Below are 15,457 nucleotides of genomic sequence, written 5' to 3'. Positions count from 1 at the left end.
GGCCGATGCCGATTTGGCAACAGAGTTGATGCTGTCTTACAAAAAAAAAAAATACGTAAAAAAATACAATTTAATCCAAAACTAATGTTGTTTATTGCATGTATCAAATGGGTTTCATCAAGCAAAGTTGGAAGTGGTAAAATGTTCTGGCCACCACTGTATGTTTGTAAGGTTTCTAAATTATACATGGTGTATTTTTACTAAACCTTATTTTACATGTATTTTACTTTTCCAGATGCTTAAAATCGTGTTGTAAGTTCCATATTTTTATGGTAAGTCAAAATTTATTTTAACACTTATGGGTTTCGTCGCCAGGTGTCGCTATTGCAAGTTGTAGATTTAATCTTACTGATGACTTTTTGTAGATATTTTGTTCGAATATAAATGTTGTGCTTAAGTTTTTATGTCACGGTGCTTAAGAAATTCACAAGCTCAACATTCCTGTTGTCATTTCGCTAATATTAATATTTTCTCGATATTTCATTTCCATAACTGGAATTTTGAATTGTACTAAAATAATGATATAGCCGAATATAGTGACCACCATCTAAAATAAAGAAGCTGGATATAAAATTTTAATTGATGGGTCATTCTTTGTTATACCCCTCCAAAATACTTGAGGTTGATATTGAAGAACCCGCCGCAGTTGAATTGGAGCTTAAGGTGTTGCATTTGCAATGAGTATTCCCTTAGGCCCATTTTTAGCATTGAATAATTTTCGGCTGTAGGGAAGCAACCCATTTGCTGAAGAATGCGTGGGATGCTATTGTACTAAAAGATTTAAATAAGATTTAATTATTAAAAATATGTGAATATTTGATCATCCGTACCGCTTTAATGCAGAGCTCACTGTAAAAGCAGGACAAATATATGGTGATCAATAGTAAAAAACAAGTACCGACTCGCACTGTAAAAAATAAACAAGAAAGTCAAATTATCTGCACTCCTGAGAAATACTTACTATACTGGCAGCAATCGCGTGGATTGATAGACTTGATGAGAGCCCAGTTGACGATGTGCAGGATAGTCAGTCCGTTGTATACAAATAATTCCATCATGGAGATGGTGAAATACGTGGCAATCTCACCCACTAGTTTCCATATGCGGCCAACCATCAGCTGATTCCGTTTGAGAGCCACACAAAGCTCCTGAATCCTATCCCTGCAATCGCAGTCCTCAAGTTCAACATAGATCTGGTCGAGAGTATGGCGCACTCGGAGAATCAGCTCGTAGACTAGCAGTACGAACAAGCAATACTCCGAACCTTTAAACTGGTGCATTACCAGAATGAATTCGGTGAATACTTTATTGGCCCAGTGGAGGTGGGGTCCTAGACCCGCAAGCGTAAAACGTGGTACAAGGGCCACGAGCACTACCATCCATAATGCCACTGCAAAGGCCAATCGGAACCGTAAGCTCCACCAGTTTCTCCGTCCACTTAAATCTCTCCAAGCATTGTCTATCTGATCCTCCAGTTCCGCAATTTCCTCATAGATATGTCGGAGGCGGCCAAAGTTTAGCAGCATGTTGAGTTGGTTACAAGAAGTTATGGCCACGACAAGAATCTTCTGCGTGCTTCCCATTACTTTGCTAAAATCCTCCGTGTGGAACTGATGTAGATCCCGGTTTAAGGCGATGATGTTCGCGTAGCACTCGTAGATGACCAACAGAAGGATTGCAATTGAAAAGCACGAGTATCCTGCCACCAAGCAGCCCCTACGTCGCCTGTGCAATGTCCTGGCGAAAAAAAGGGGCGGAGGAGTAAGTCCGAATATGGAAAATACGTGCAGATATGGTCGAGCTGTGGTCAGCAGACTTCTGCGATGCACTTCCATGTCCGCCAAGGTCTCAAGAGGTACTGGTAACTGATGTAAACTTGCTTTTAAATTACTTTGCGTACCTTTTTCATTAATTACTATGATTAGATGATAAGCTTTCCATCAGATACAAACTAGTTCTTTAGTATTTTTCTAACGTGACTTCATTATATTGAATATAAAGTATGGGTTGATCTAAGAAACGTAATCTGAATGGGATCGTAAAAAAGAGCATCTCTTAAACTCTTATCCCAAATCAATAAGAATCAAGTGAAACGTTTTAAAACTTGTTGTTAAAAAATTATAAAAAAATAACCTTTGACCACTAATTTCAAAGGTTATATTTTTTTAATTTTATATCTAATATATTTTATAATATTACGTATATTTTCAATTTCGGTGAAACCTAAATTTTGAACTGTACTAGAATAATGAGATAGCCGAGTAAAACGACAGCCATCTGAAACAAAGGCGGTGAGTAGAAAGTTATAATCGACAATGCATGTTTTACCCCTCCAAAGTACTTAAGATTAATGTCGAATAAGCCTCCGCAGGTGAAGATTAGCTTCAGGTGTTGCATTTGCAAGGAGTATTCCCTTAGGCCCATTTTAAGCATTGGCAATTTTTCAGCTGTGGACAAGCAACCGATTTTGTGAATAACATGTAAGATGCTATTGTACTGAAAGGTTTTGGTAATACACATTTAAATATAAAACTTCTCTAGGACTTGGCATACTTACAGCATTAATGCAGCGCTCACTATATAAGCATACCAGTAATAGATTGACCGATAGTAAAAGACTAGATCCGAATCGCTCTGTAAGAAGGATAAATATATTGAAATGCTGTAGGACTTTTGGAGTTTACCTACTATGTTGGTAGCCATCGATCGGATTGATAGATCTTATGATAGCCCAGTTGACCATGTGCAGAATGGTCAGTCCATTGTATAGAATCACCAGTGGCAGGGAGAGGGTGAAATAACAGCCAATCTCTCCCACCAAGCTCCAAATTCGCCCAACCAACAGTTGGTTCCGCTTCAGAGCCACGCACAGTTCCTGAATCCTATCCCTGCAATCGCAGTCCTCCAGTTCGTCATGAATCTGGTCGAGGACATGGCACACTCGGAGAACCAGCTCGTAGACCAGAAGTACGAACAAGCAATACTCGGGACCTTTGAGTTGAAGCATTATCAGGATGATTTGTGTGAGTACTTGATTTGCCCAGTGGAAGGACCCAATGCGTCCATGGGTAAAGCGAGGTAGAAGACCCACGAGCAGCACGATCCACAATCCCACGCAAACGGCCAATCGCAATCGTAAGCTCCACCAGTGTCTCCGCCTACTGAAGTCCTTTGCCGCATTGTCTATCTCCATTTCCAGATCGGCAATGTCCTCATAGATACGTCTAAGGCGACGAAAGTTCAGCAGCATGTTAAGATGATTGAAAAAAGCCATTGCCACCACGAGAAATTTCTGTGTTCGTCCCATTACTTTGGAAAAGTCCTGTACTTGGAACTGATGCAGGTCCTGGTGAAAGGCCCCAATGTTTACATAGCACTCATAGACGACCGTCAGAAGGATTCCAACTGCAAAGCTGCCGTATCCTGCCATCAAGCAGCACCTACGCCGCCTGTGCAATGTCCTGGCGAAAAAAAGAGGCGGAGGAGTGAGACCGAATACGGATAGAACTTGCAGATAGGGACGAGCTGATGTCAGCAGACGACTGCGATGTGTTTCCATGTCCCTCGAGGTGCTCAAAGCTACTGACAAACCCTGAGAACTTCCGGGGTCAACTGGTAAACACTAAGTAATTACTTAGATAGGACTATCATGATTTTTTGCTTGGCGTTATTTCACTACAAATAAAGCTCCTCCTAAGGTCAAACACTGATTTTGCTTAGATTAATAGTATAATTTTGAAAAGCACTTTTTTTCTGTTTATTAAACTATGTTTTTAGAAGTGTGTTATTAAACAATAGAATGGTTCTTTCTTTTTATTTATTTTCTTAATTAGATATGATAATGGGTATTTTTGCCCATATTTGTTTTTTACAAATATAGTCCCTTTTTGAGTGGAAAGAGTTTGTTTTTATTGTATAATTAATTAGATATTTTATGTTTATTTATATTTATTTTTAAGCTATGATGACTTTGCATTAATCGTTAGATATTTAAATTTAAATAAAAATACTTTGAATTCATTTTGTTTTAGATGCTACTGTTTGGGCTTGCCTTAAATTTGGTCTCAGCAATTCCCTGGACTTTGAATTGTATGAGAATTATGGAATAACCCAATATCGTAACCAACACCTGTAAATAAATACCAATGAGCAACCAATTATGAGCAAAAGTGTAGATTTCGTACCCCGCCAAAGTATTTTAGGTTGATGTCGAAAAATCCTCCGCAGGTGAAGCGGAGTTTCAGATGTTGCATCTGCAAGGAGTATTCCCTTAATCCCCTGGTTAGCAGGGGAAATTCAGATGATGCAGACAGGCTACGAATTTGATGGAGGATGCGTGGGAAACTGTTGTACTGCATGTATTTAATATTAAATATATATTTGAAATTGATACGTATTTTCTGGTCAACTTACAGCATCGATGCACCGCTGACTTAGAAGGCAAGCCAACAGAAGATTTATTAGGAGCAACATGCAAGTTCCGAATCGGTCTGGAAAATGTTTATTTACAATAAGATTATTGTGATTTTACAAAATTAGTTTTTTTTTATTTACAAACCATAGCGACAGCAGTCTTCGTCGAGGAATGTATTGATATATGCCCAATTGACCACATGCAGAATGGTGAGTCCATTATAGATAAACAGCAGCGTCATGGGCAGAGCGAAGTAGCTGGCCAGTTCGCCCTCCAGTCTCCAAACGCGGCCAACAAGTAGCTGATTTCTCTTAAGAGCGACACACAGAGCCTGAAGCATGTCCTGGTGATTGCAATCCTGCAGTTCCACCTGCAGTTGAAGAAGGGTGTTGCGCAATCGCAGAACCAGTTCGTGGACCAGCAAAACAAACACACAATATTCCAGGCTCTTGAGCTGCTGCATCACAATTACAAGCTCGGTGAGAATTTTGCTCGGCCAACTGACGTAGGGGCCCATGGACAGGAGTGTGAATCGAGGCATGACACCCACCAGCAGGATCAGCCATAGACCCACAATGCAAGCCAAGCGGAAGCGGAAACTGAAGCGTTGCCCTTGTCCAGCGAAACACTGCGAGGCGTCGTCAATATCCTTCTCTAGATTTGCAATGTCCTCGTAGATTCCGCCAAGGCGTCGATAGTTAAACAGCATGTTTAGTTGATTGGCAATGGCTATTACGGAAAACAGGCTCTTCTGAATGCTACCCATTACTCTGGTAAAGTCGGCCACATTGTAGTCCAAGACTTCCTCGTTTATGGCGACAATGTTTATGTAGGAGGCGGCGAAGACAAACACAAGGATGGAAACTGCATAGCAGACGAATCCGGCCATCAAGTACCTTTTAGGGCCTTTTCGTGTGGTACTATCAAAACTTTGGGGCGGTGGCGTCTGGACAAACACGGAAAAGATCTGAAGATACGGAAGAGCTGTGGCCAGCAGGCGGCTCTTTTTTGCAACCATTTTAGGTGAGTTCTGAAAACGTAATGAAAAGAACACGTTACGAAAAGATGTCCCATAACAAATGCTGGGAGTATCCTTGTACCTTGTATCCTTGTGAAAAAGTCAGTACCTTTGGCTTATTTTACATTGCATGTTTTAACAAGAAAGGAAGCCAAGGAAGTTTATATACCACTGCAACATTTTTTTTTAATTCTAAAATTGAAAAGTTATATTTTAAAAATTATAATTTTTTTTTATATTCGTTTCTTTTTATGGGAGCTAAATATGTATATATAAAAAAATAAGAAACAGCAAAGTTATAATATTTTCTCATTTTGTTTTCCGATTGTTCTCCAGGGAGCTCTATGCTATAGTCGTCCGATCGTGCTCGTTCCCACTTATGCTGATCAAAATAGGTATATCTACTTTATAGGGTCGGAGGTGTCTACTTCACTGCGTTGCAAACATCTGACTGAAGTTATAATATCCTCTGCAAGGATATAAAAACATAAAACTATATTATCAGAAATCGACTTGAACTGTGAATCTAATTAGGAATTAATGAGGAAATAGTCAATATTTTGTATATTATTAAAAATACCTTCTAATCCAACTGGTCTAAATTAATTGTGTACCTTTCCCATCACTGCCTCTTCGCTTACCTAATTATTCAATAAACCAGGCAAGCACATTTCACTAATTAGCTAGATAAGATGTTCCATTAACCACTAGGGGTTGCTTTTCGGGGGGCCTGTTGCCAACTGTTCCCCTGGACGATTTCTATCACGCTGCCTGGGCAATTTCCACGTCATAACGCTGGCAATATCCATTTACCATACCATGCAAATGTGGGCTAAATTGTTTTTGTTTTTGGCCAGCAATCAGCATTGTCTTTCGACGACTGCATGTGGATCCACACATTTCCATCTCTCCATCTGTCGCTTTCAATTGCTCCATTTTCTTGCTTCATTTTCCATTTTGTGCACATAATTGCACTTCTTGTGAGTCAAAGTGGGCAAACAACCAACCTCACCGACATCCACTCTCAAGCTGGTGCTCCTTCTGCACAAGCTAAATCAAACGAAAACACCCAACCACCCCCTCAACATCAGATCCCGTTCAATCCCTAACCGCCTGCTAATCCCGTGCTGGAATTTCCCTGGGATCCACATGCACACACGAGGATTCGGATCCCGATCCGGATGGAGGTTGCCGGCGCGACGGCAAGACATTGACGGGATTAAGTGTCCTTTTTAATTTTAAACTACTTCACTTCACTATGCTCAGTCAATGAGTGCGCTCCCTCTGAGTCCCTCTTTTATATCCACCACTCGGCTCGGCTTCTCCCCTTTTTATTTTTTATTACTTTGGCCCTGTATGTTACTCTTTCGAGTCCTTTTCTTTTAAGCTTGATTAAGCACTTTGTGTAACTCTATGACATGGACATGCATTTGCATGCTGGACGCCGTGCCAATGGCATTTTTAATTTGCCATAGCAACATATCCTGATCCTGCTCCACTTCAAACCAGTGCTGCTCTAATAGCCTATTGCACGAAAAAATAAAATTTCACCAATAATTCAATAATATTAATACAATTTTAGTATTAAGAGTCGAAATTATATAAATGTGTAATGTATATGCTATAATATATAATATATATTTGTAAAATTACTATTACTTTGTAAAATGTACGTTTGATTTTCATGAACTATCTTGGTAAGTAGGTTTGGCTACACACATTTTTTATTTTTTTAATTATAAATATTTGCACCAACTTTTAGTGAATTTTATAAAATTATTTTTAAGGTAAAAAAAGATTAAATGTAATAACTGATATTTTATCAAACGTTTCCGAGAGTTCCAAAAAAAGCCCAAGTTGCCATCAGTGTCAGGACACTCAGCTTGGAGAGCAGGGCAAATTGCATGCATTAGCATTGGTACTGAGGGACGATGGGCCGATAAAGTGGGTGGTGATGGGAATCCCGCCCAGTGGGTTGCGATGGAGGAGCTGGCTTCTCATTTATTATGCAGGGCTTCGAAGTAACAATGACTTTGGATTATTGCTTCCTCCCTGCCGCAGCAAACAATTGAAATACAATAAAATTATATAATTTTTAACAAGCCACAGGAAAACGGAAGTGCTTGTCCATACCCACACCGGCATACAGATACAGGCGCCGGCAGATTTACATGGCCTTAATAGCCAATCTCTGGCATTGGCGCACTGATAGTCGGTATAAAAAGCGCTTTTTCCACTACATTTTATCATTCTTATTACAAATGTATTGTATATTGTTTAAATTGCATTTAACTTAAATAAAAAAACGAATTATATATATTGATATATTTTATTCGCAAAGGTAAATAAATCCACATAAAGGAATGGTTGGCTGTGTGCGAGTGTCTGCGAGCAATAAACAAATACAATTTTATTATTTATTATTTATGTATTCATGGCCATTAAACGGATATCCGTTGCCGTGGTGCATTAAATTGCACTGCCGCCCAACCGCCCCACTCATCACCTACTTCACCCCTTACCTTTGTTGTGACCTACAAGGACTCTCGCCCTCTCCATTTTTTCAATACATAAAGCGGATCACGTGTCGCGGTCACGGAGTCAGCTTTAATGCACCTTTAGTTCTTGTTCTGTGAGAGATAACTTATAAGATTCGAACTACTGGAACAGAAGATTAGTTGGCTATAGAGAAGATTAAAACTAAATAATACTGTGTGCTTGTGCGCACAAAAAAAACCTTTACTATCTACAAAAAGGTCAGAAGACGTCTATAGAAGATGAAGCCCAACTGTTTGGAGTGTTTATTAAATTGAATATGTATGGTTTTTAGCATCTTAGTTTTGTGAGCCTGCCCAATTTTATTTTGCAATAAGCCGCTCGAATCATATGCATCATAAGTGGTCTCTTAAAATTGTGTGTATTGGTGTGTCGAGTTTGTCAAGTAGTTTTAAATAACTGTGTGCTTAATTCTCTAATAGTTTGCAAAATTAACAAACAAAGAAAACTTACCAAGTGCTTTTAATGCTATGTGTGTTTTAAGTAAGTCAATTAGATATCCAGTTAGGCAAGCACTCGTGTTTAATATTCTTTACCGAAAAATGCTTAGTTGTTTCTTGCTTTCCAACATGCACGTTTGGAATTCCATTTCTCCTCTATGCTATATATATTATTTTACGATTAATAATCTTGGGTAAGATAAATTCCTTTCTGCACAGAAAATGAAGAGAAAAATATGTTTCTTATTTTTCTTAAAACCCAAAGTTGTTAAAGTTGTTTCCCAAACGCCTCTTCAATCTCAGTAAAGTAAAGTAAAATTGAAAAGCCAGGAATTCATAAACGCTTACTGTGTGATTTAGTAAAATCTCCAATTAAAATTTATCCACAACTTAATAACTGCTGAAGCATGTGATAAGCTTCCGTCGGGCCATAAGTATTTCGTTATCTGCCGAGCAATCGTTTGGCAGGATGCGATACAAGTTTAAGGAAGTATCAATTGGGGGGGATAAAGGCTTGGCGATACAAAGACACGGAGCTCTCCTTTCTCCGATTTCCATTTCTCCGGATTGTGGTTGGCGGTTTTAGTTGACTTGGCACTGGCAAACAGCTGAAAGTGTATCTTCGGCTTTCAATATGTAATCAATGCTTTCGAATAACTTTCCCATTCGCAGCAAGGCTTTTGTCTTGTGCAAATCAGGAGACGGAGCACCGGCGTTTGGAGTTGGGTAATGGCATCACCTAAGCCAACCTATCCATGCGAAGAAACCATGCGAACCTGGGAGTCGACTGAAGTATGGAGATATTGGCACACAGACTCGGAGCTGGCGTGTGTGGCCTGCCTGGGGCGCACAAAAGGGATTTCAATAATACGCGCACAATCTGTGCTGAAAGCTTAAACAATAAAAGTGAAAATTCCGCCAGAGCTTCTAGATACAAGGGAAAAGGATATTATTGGGATGTGTGATCCTAACACTGCAAAAATGCAGATAAATCTGAAATCAAAAATGAATTTAAAATTATTATGCGAATTGCTGATTGCCTTTCTATTAAAAAACATTTGGTAGCTTAAAACATAAGTTTTTATAACCAAAGAAACTTATTTAACTTAACTTTCAAGATATTTCGGTCATTTGATAAAATGTTCTAAATTCAATAAAGATCCAGTTCTTATTAAATACAATTTACTTGTCATATATATATTTAATATTATTTATATTATTATGCGAATTGGCATGGAGTCAAGCTATAATTTGAGCATACCACGCGATTTGAAAATTGTCTAACCACCCCAAACCAAATCACGAGGCTCACGAACTTGAAACTTATTCATCGCTAGGATAACTTTTAGTTGTGGTTGAACAGGACAATGCGACATGTGTAGCCGTGTATCTGGGCATCCGTGCAGTCGAGTCTCCCAGTATCTTCCATACTGCCAACCAGCCAGCAAGCCAGACAATGCAGATTAGCTCCGAAACGGAGGGGCCCATCCAGCACTCGAGACCTTCGTGAGAGACAAAAGCACTTGGCCGGGATTTTAATGAATAACAACATGAAGAAGTACGGACTGGGTAACAAGAGCAGGAGCAGGAGCTGGAGATGGCATCCACATCAATTACATTGCGGTTGGCTGCCATTGCCAGGGACACTCTAACAATCGAGGGCCAGGAGCACGTTCGCATATGAATATGAAATGCCGAAGTACATGGCTACGGCCATATCGATGAAAATCAATTTCACTGTCATTCGGGAATCGGAACAGAATCGGAATCGGAATCTCTCAATTGGTCGAAGCAGCTCGAAGATAATTCTGTGTTTGTGGCACTGAATTGTCAATATCAGCTCAAGTTGATATTGCCCCATTATCTGTGCAATTTGGAACACAACTCGGCGAGTACTGCAACTGTCGGTTTTGGATGATTCCCAGCAAATCAGCTACCTTTTTGACCTCTTTGCCTGCGGCCTATTGGGCAAATTAGTTTTGTCTGATTGCAAATTGTACAGGGAGGTTGCTGCTGCTGTTGCTGTTCCTCCGCCTTCATGACAGGACGTAAATTCAATGTGTATGATGCAATACATGGCTTCGTTCGTTTTAAACCAGGCCCACACACGGACTCAACCACCCTGCTGATTTATGTTTATGGGCTTGGCAAATATTTGCGGCACTTCAAAAGCATTATGATGATTATTAGCATTGTTTGCCATCGTAGTAAAACTGTCATACGTGTCTGGCTGACTGTTGCCCAACATTTGCACTCGAACAATATAGAAAAAGAGAGCATCGCCAACTGGAGCTCCAACTGTAGCTATAAATGTAGCTGTAACGGACAAACGTGAAACGTGACCGACGTGATGTTTATGCGAAAACATTCCCCCATCATCTGAATAAGTGCGATTGCTAGTGCGAGCAGCGGCATTAGCATCCGAGATCGGGATAAATGTACATAGCTGCAGAGGCATGCACATCATCATCGAATACCACTTGTCCTAAAAACGGAAATTGACTAATCGCCAAAGTAAGGCGCAACTTTGGGGAGACGCGTTAAAAGTGAACACGAATCGATGGCAGCGTTTGTCATCGCTTGCTGAAAGGATTTAAGACACCAGGGGAAATGATGCTTCAACACAGAAAAAAATTGTAAGCGCTGAACACCCAATTTTCAGGGTTGTGGAAGCTATCAAATTGTAAAACCTTGTCAATGGACCTCATTTGTCTAATTATTCTCCTTCTTTATAGCCTCACAATAAAAATTTATGATTTCGTAAAGTTATTGTTTTCTTTGCAAGTTCACTTCTATAATTAATTAATTCAAGAATTATAATTAATTCACTTTTATAATTATTACAGAGTATTATGAAAATTTTTAAATAGAAATTACTCATACCCTTTTAGATGAAATATATGTATTTTATTTTAAATGTAGGTAGATTTTTGGAAAGGAGACTTGCATCTCTACAGCCATCCAGTCCTAAAAGACTGAACAGCCAAAGTTCGGCATTGTAATACTTATTGAGTTGTAAAGTCTCGTTTTTTTAAATGAATCCCTTTCTTTTAGGCCTCAAAATAAATGTTTAATAATAAATACTTTATATAACCGTTTAGAGGTAACATAACCTATTTTGATTTAATTTAGGTTGGTTCTTAAAGAGAAGATTGTCATTTCAACTGCCATTCAAACCTTGAATTTCCTATTAACTTAAAAGTACACGATTTATGTACTGGTTTTGGGCAGTGGCTTTATGTATATCACTGGCAGTGTCTGCTCTCTGAGCCAATAGTCGCACCCAGAAGACAACTGCGTGACAATGCCTGGCCCCAGTTCGGGTCCAAAAGTAGAAATGGCTGGAAAACTTTGTGCCCCCCACCGAAAAAAGACAGCTCTGGAGGAACTTGACACGCATATGGCTGCACCTACAAGGACAACGAAAACGACACGGAGCACGGAGAACGGAAAACGGAGACAGCAGGAATCGCACCCTCGTCGCAGACGCCGCCATTTTCAGTGTAAATATTTAAACAATAATAAGTTGGCGGAAAAACGTGGGGTAGACTCTTATGTTGCCAGCGCGGCAAAGTGAGGCAAACTTTTGTTATCTTTTCACCATGAAAATAGCACGAAATTGAACAGAAAAACGCCGGCGGAGTCAGACGGTATATCAGGTTGAGAGGTGGTGGGTGGCTGGCTGGGTGGGCTGAGTTGGTTGGGTTGGGCGGGTGACAGGTGACAGGTGGCATGGGAGGCTACACATCGACGGGATTCGACAGACAGTCGGGCTGAAAGCATTGCACGTGCACTAATCATCACGGATGGCGGGCTCTTGGGGATTTTGGCTGGTGTATCACCTTTCATGTTTTCAATTAGCGTTAATGTCAGTGCAGCGCCCGATGAGCTGGATATATTGGCTGAAAACTATCTGTATTGGCACATGTTTTGTGTTTTATTTATGAAACCCTTCCAAACCAAATAAAGACTTGTTGGTTGACAAGCAGACAATAGAACATCATATCACCATTAAATTTCTGCATTTTTGGAGTGGAGTTTTAAGTATCTGGAAAGTATCATGAGCACGAAATTAGTCAGAAATATTATGAGTTAATGGGGGATACATTATACAAATTACTCAATAGAATTAGGAAATACAAATATAAAATATGCAAAAATGACTCCGGAAATGATAAACAAACTTTGTCTTACACTATTTGGTTAAGAAAATATATAGTTTAATACAATGCTGTTTGAGACGTGGGAAATTGCAGTTTTCAAAAGTTACTTCAACTCGAAATTAATTTCCGACAGGTTCAATCCATCATTTGTGCCCCCCCACCGCAAAAGCCAACTCCTATATTCATACCATAACTGCTCTATAAATATTATCCGGCAAAGTCTTACCTTTACCCCGAAAATGTCATTTGCATAACCGTCAATCATACGCCACGTATGGTGGCTCTTGGTGTTCCACCTTGTTTGTTTCTGCTTCACTGAGTGTGCACACACAAGATGCACAACCACCGCACAGCCATCGAACCGCCAGAACCCTAACCCACCATATGTTCGATGGCATTGGAAATTTTGCTCCTCGATTTGCGTTTGCGTTTTATTTTGAAATTGAATTTCAGCACTGATTATATTTTTTCCTTCTTTGGTTGGGTTTTAGGGGGTCCTGGGATACTGGGGTACTGTGAAACTGGGAAACTGGAACCCCGGGGATGCATTGATTGGGGGCGGGGTTCCCCGTTGTTTGCGTTTTCCGGCTGCCGGGGGTGCATAAATAAGCGCCACTCAATTATGCAGACTGCGGGCGAAGGAGCTATAATCCTTTATCCTTCTACCTGCGACGTGTCGATTTGATTTGCTTTGCAATTTATTTTTGAATTGCGCTGACAAGGACACACTTCGCGCATATGGTATTTATATAATATAAGACTTTCTTTGACAAACCGCTTGATAAGCTTTATGTAGTGGGGCGGAGAAAAACCCTCTCACCATTTTGGCCAATTTCGCAATTTAATATCGACATATTTACCTTCACACTTCAACTGCTTGGCTTTAATTTCAAAAGGTATGCCTTTATTGGTAATTTTTTATTTGCTGTAAATTGAGCTCGCAATTAGCAGCTTGATAAGAAATTGGGGGTTTTTCCTTTGGCTTATTTTTTTGTCGTCATTAGCTGGCATTTAAAACCTTTTTTACCGATGGAGAGAGAGGGTTTGGGTCAATGCAAATATTTCATTTGAAGTGACACAACGTTGAAAATTTGTCTGAATTCGCCCAGACTGAGGGCATTTAAATGTGGCCCATTACATTTTATATAGCCATTTGCCTTTGAGGTTTTGTGAGTAGCATTTAATTGCGAATTTCTGTTGGAAAAGTTCCATTTCACTCCGTCCTGGCCCCTCAACCTTTGCCCCGCTCGATTTTCTTACTTCATTCATTTCGGTTTACTTTCTCGCTTGTACGGCTTCAAATGTTCAACTCATTAAAAAGTGAAACAAAAATGGATTCGATGACAGCGGGGGCGGGATGTTAGTCTATTTACTCGACACTGCAGCCGTTTCCGAGCAGTCATTGGCTTTAAATACGGAAATATGCGAAGGGAAGCTTGTGTGAAGTGTGGCGAACTCCCAATGGTTTATTAAATATTTAATGACTCAACCACAATAATTGATTGACATTTGATTTAACTGTTTGATGTGCTCGAGCGTTGACATTCCGACAGCCCAATTATACGTATTAATTACATTTTTACTGCTGTCTGTTCGATGCAGAAATTAATTAAAATTAAGCCGGGGCAGAAATAAGAACAAACAAAAAGTGCCTTTAGGTGTAATTAAAAAACTTCATAAAATTATTTTTAAAATGGAATAAAAGACTTCTGGCGGAAAAAACGTTCGAAATACCATAACAAATTCATGCAAATGAGTGATGATCGCATTGATGACGGTGAAATTCGCAAAACGAAAGAAAAATGTCCTTCGGACACTCAAGCTGATGGAAAAATGTCAGCAACAGTTGGAGCCGCTAGTCGAAAATGAAATTGAAAATGAAAATATAAGCGCTTTCACTGCCTTAACTGTGAATCAAATTAAAATTGGGAAAGCGCTGGAAAATACAATGTGTATATATAATACATATATATTCTTATGCAACAATGTATGTATATGCTGGCATGATTTCAATTAAGTTTGCCATTGTTGACCAAGTAAGCAGCCTCTGCCACCCTGCAAGTCAGTGGATGAGCAGATGACCAGATGACCGGGATGCTCCTGCTCATATCGGGAATCAGCATATTTGCTGGACGTGGCTTTAACCGCCTGGCCGCACATAATTAGTGTCATTGGCAGCGATGCCAGCGAGTGTTGGTCAGCAAATATACATAGCTGGCGAAAGGTAATTTGGAGGCCCATGGCAAAGACAATTGCACTTTTGATAAATTGCCGCCTGGCAGCAACAGCTGCTGATCTTATTACCGATGACGTTAATGAAATATTTCCCAGCCCATTCACGGGGGCGTATGTGAGTCGAGTATTAATTCTGAATATTACGTATACGCACTGTTAACAGCAGAAGTGTGTCGAGGCTAAATGTTGGCGCTTAACAGAAATGACTGAAATACCCAAGTTAACACTCTTAGTTCATAACAGCGATTTTTCGCTAAAATAAAATTATTTTTTTTTAATATCCCAACTTTGTTATGTAGTAAAATCAAATTAAATTTCAAAATAGTAAACTTCCGATTTTGCGTGGGTATGTAGAATAGTCAATGGCTAGTACAATAAATTGCCTTGTTAATTTTAGTTATGCAAATAATTCTACCATAAAAATATGTATGATTTTCTTTAAATTGACTTAAATTGATTGACTCTGTGCCAGACCAATTATACATATCAATTACATTTTAAAAACAAAATTAATTTGTATAATTAAATCTTTTGGTGATAAATTCTTTGCAATAATTTATATATCTTAGTATTGATGTATAACTTATTGCCTAAATTTATTACCTGTAAAGTTTTCACAATGAAAATGGAA

At 39.4% G+C, this 15,457-nt stretch overlaps 3 protein-coding genes across 3 annotated transcripts; all 3 read right to left on the bottom strand.

Annotated features, from left to right (window-relative positions):
- Positions 1-424: 424 nt before the first annotated feature.
- Positions 425-1,835, bottom strand: LOC108147092 (putative gustatory receptor 98d). The gene is made up of 4 exons (XM_017273380.1): positions 962-1,835; positions 831-907; positions 604-771; positions 425-547 (listed from the first exon to the last, which is right to left on the bottom strand). The coding sequence occupies exons 1-4, from the start codon at positions 1,833-1,835 to the stop codon at positions 425-427; spliced, it is 1,242 nt and encodes a 413-aa protein (XP_017128869.1).
- A 388-nt stretch (positions 1,836-2,223) lies between these two features.
- On the bottom strand, positions 2,224-3,559 carry LOC108147148 (putative gustatory receptor 98c). The gene is made up of 4 exons (XM_017273440.1): positions 2,689-3,559; positions 2,558-2,634; positions 2,329-2,496; positions 2,224-2,277 (listed from the first exon to the last, which is right to left on the bottom strand). The coding sequence occupies exons 1-4, from the start codon at positions 3,557-3,559 to the stop codon at positions 2,224-2,226; spliced, it is 1,170 nt and encodes a 389-aa protein (XP_017128929.1).
- A 468-nt stretch (positions 3,560-4,027) lies between these two features.
- Positions 4,028-5,432, bottom strand: LOC108147091 (putative gustatory receptor 98b). Its single transcript, XM_017273379.1, has 4 exons — positions 4,559-5,432; positions 4,414-4,490; positions 4,185-4,352; positions 4,028-4,129 (listed from the first exon to the last, which is right to left on the bottom strand). Exons 1-4 carry the CDS (start codon positions 5,430-5,432, stop codon positions 4,028-4,030), a joined length of 1,221 nt encoding a protein of 406 aa, XP_017128868.1.
- Between the last annotated feature and the right edge of the window lie 10,025 nt (positions 5,433-15,457).

This window comes from Drosophila elegans, unplaced genomic scaffold, assembly GCF_018152505.1.
Source record: "Drosophila elegans isolate 14027-0461.03 unplaced genomic scaffold, ASM1815250v1 contig_476, whole genome shotgun sequence".
NCBI classification, from domain to species: domain Eukaryota; kingdom Metazoa; phylum Arthropoda; class Insecta; order Diptera; family Drosophilidae; genus Drosophila; species Drosophila elegans.
This window is presented reverse-complemented; position numbering and strand designations above follow the sequence as displayed.

Excerpts from the sequence above, each read along its gene's own strand:
- LOC108147091 (XM_017273379.1), bottom strand. The coding sequence starts at position 5,432 with ATGGTTGCAAAAAAGAGCCGCCTGCTGGCCACAGCTCTTCCGTATCTT. Across the intron at positions 4,491-4,558 it reads CGAAGACTGCTGTCGCTATG|ACCGATTCGGAACTTGCATG; the intron begins GTTTGTAAATAA and ends AACATTTTCCAG. Across the intron at positions 4,353-4,413 it reads GTCAGCGGTGCATCGATGCT|TACAACAGTTTCCCACGCAT; the intron begins GTAAGTTGACCA and ends AAATACATGCAG.
- LOC108147092 (XM_017273380.1), bottom strand. The coding sequence starts at position 1,835 with ATGGAAGTGCATCGCAGAAGTCTGCTGACCACAGCTCGACCATATCTG. Across the intron at positions 908-961 it reads ACGCGATTGCTGCCAGTATA|TGCGAGTCGGTACTTGTTTT; the intron begins GTAAGTATTTCT and ends TATTTTTTACAG. Across the intron at positions 772-830 it reads GTGAGCTCTGCATTAAAGCG|TACAATAGCATCCCACGCAT; the intron begins GTACGGATGATC and ends TAAATCTTTTAG.
- LOC108147148 (XM_017273440.1), bottom strand. The coding sequence starts at position 3,559 with ATGGAAACACATCGCAGTCGTCTGCTGACATCAGCTCGTCCCTATCTG. Across the intron at positions 2,635-2,688 it reads GATCGATGGCTACCAACATA|AGCGATTCGGATCTAGTCTT; the intron begins GTAGGTAAACTC and ends TCCTTCTTACAG. Across the intron at positions 2,278-2,328 it reads ATCTTAAGTACTTTGGAGGG|ATGGCTGTCGTTTTACTCGG; the intron begins GTAAAACATGCA and ends CCTTTGTTTCAG.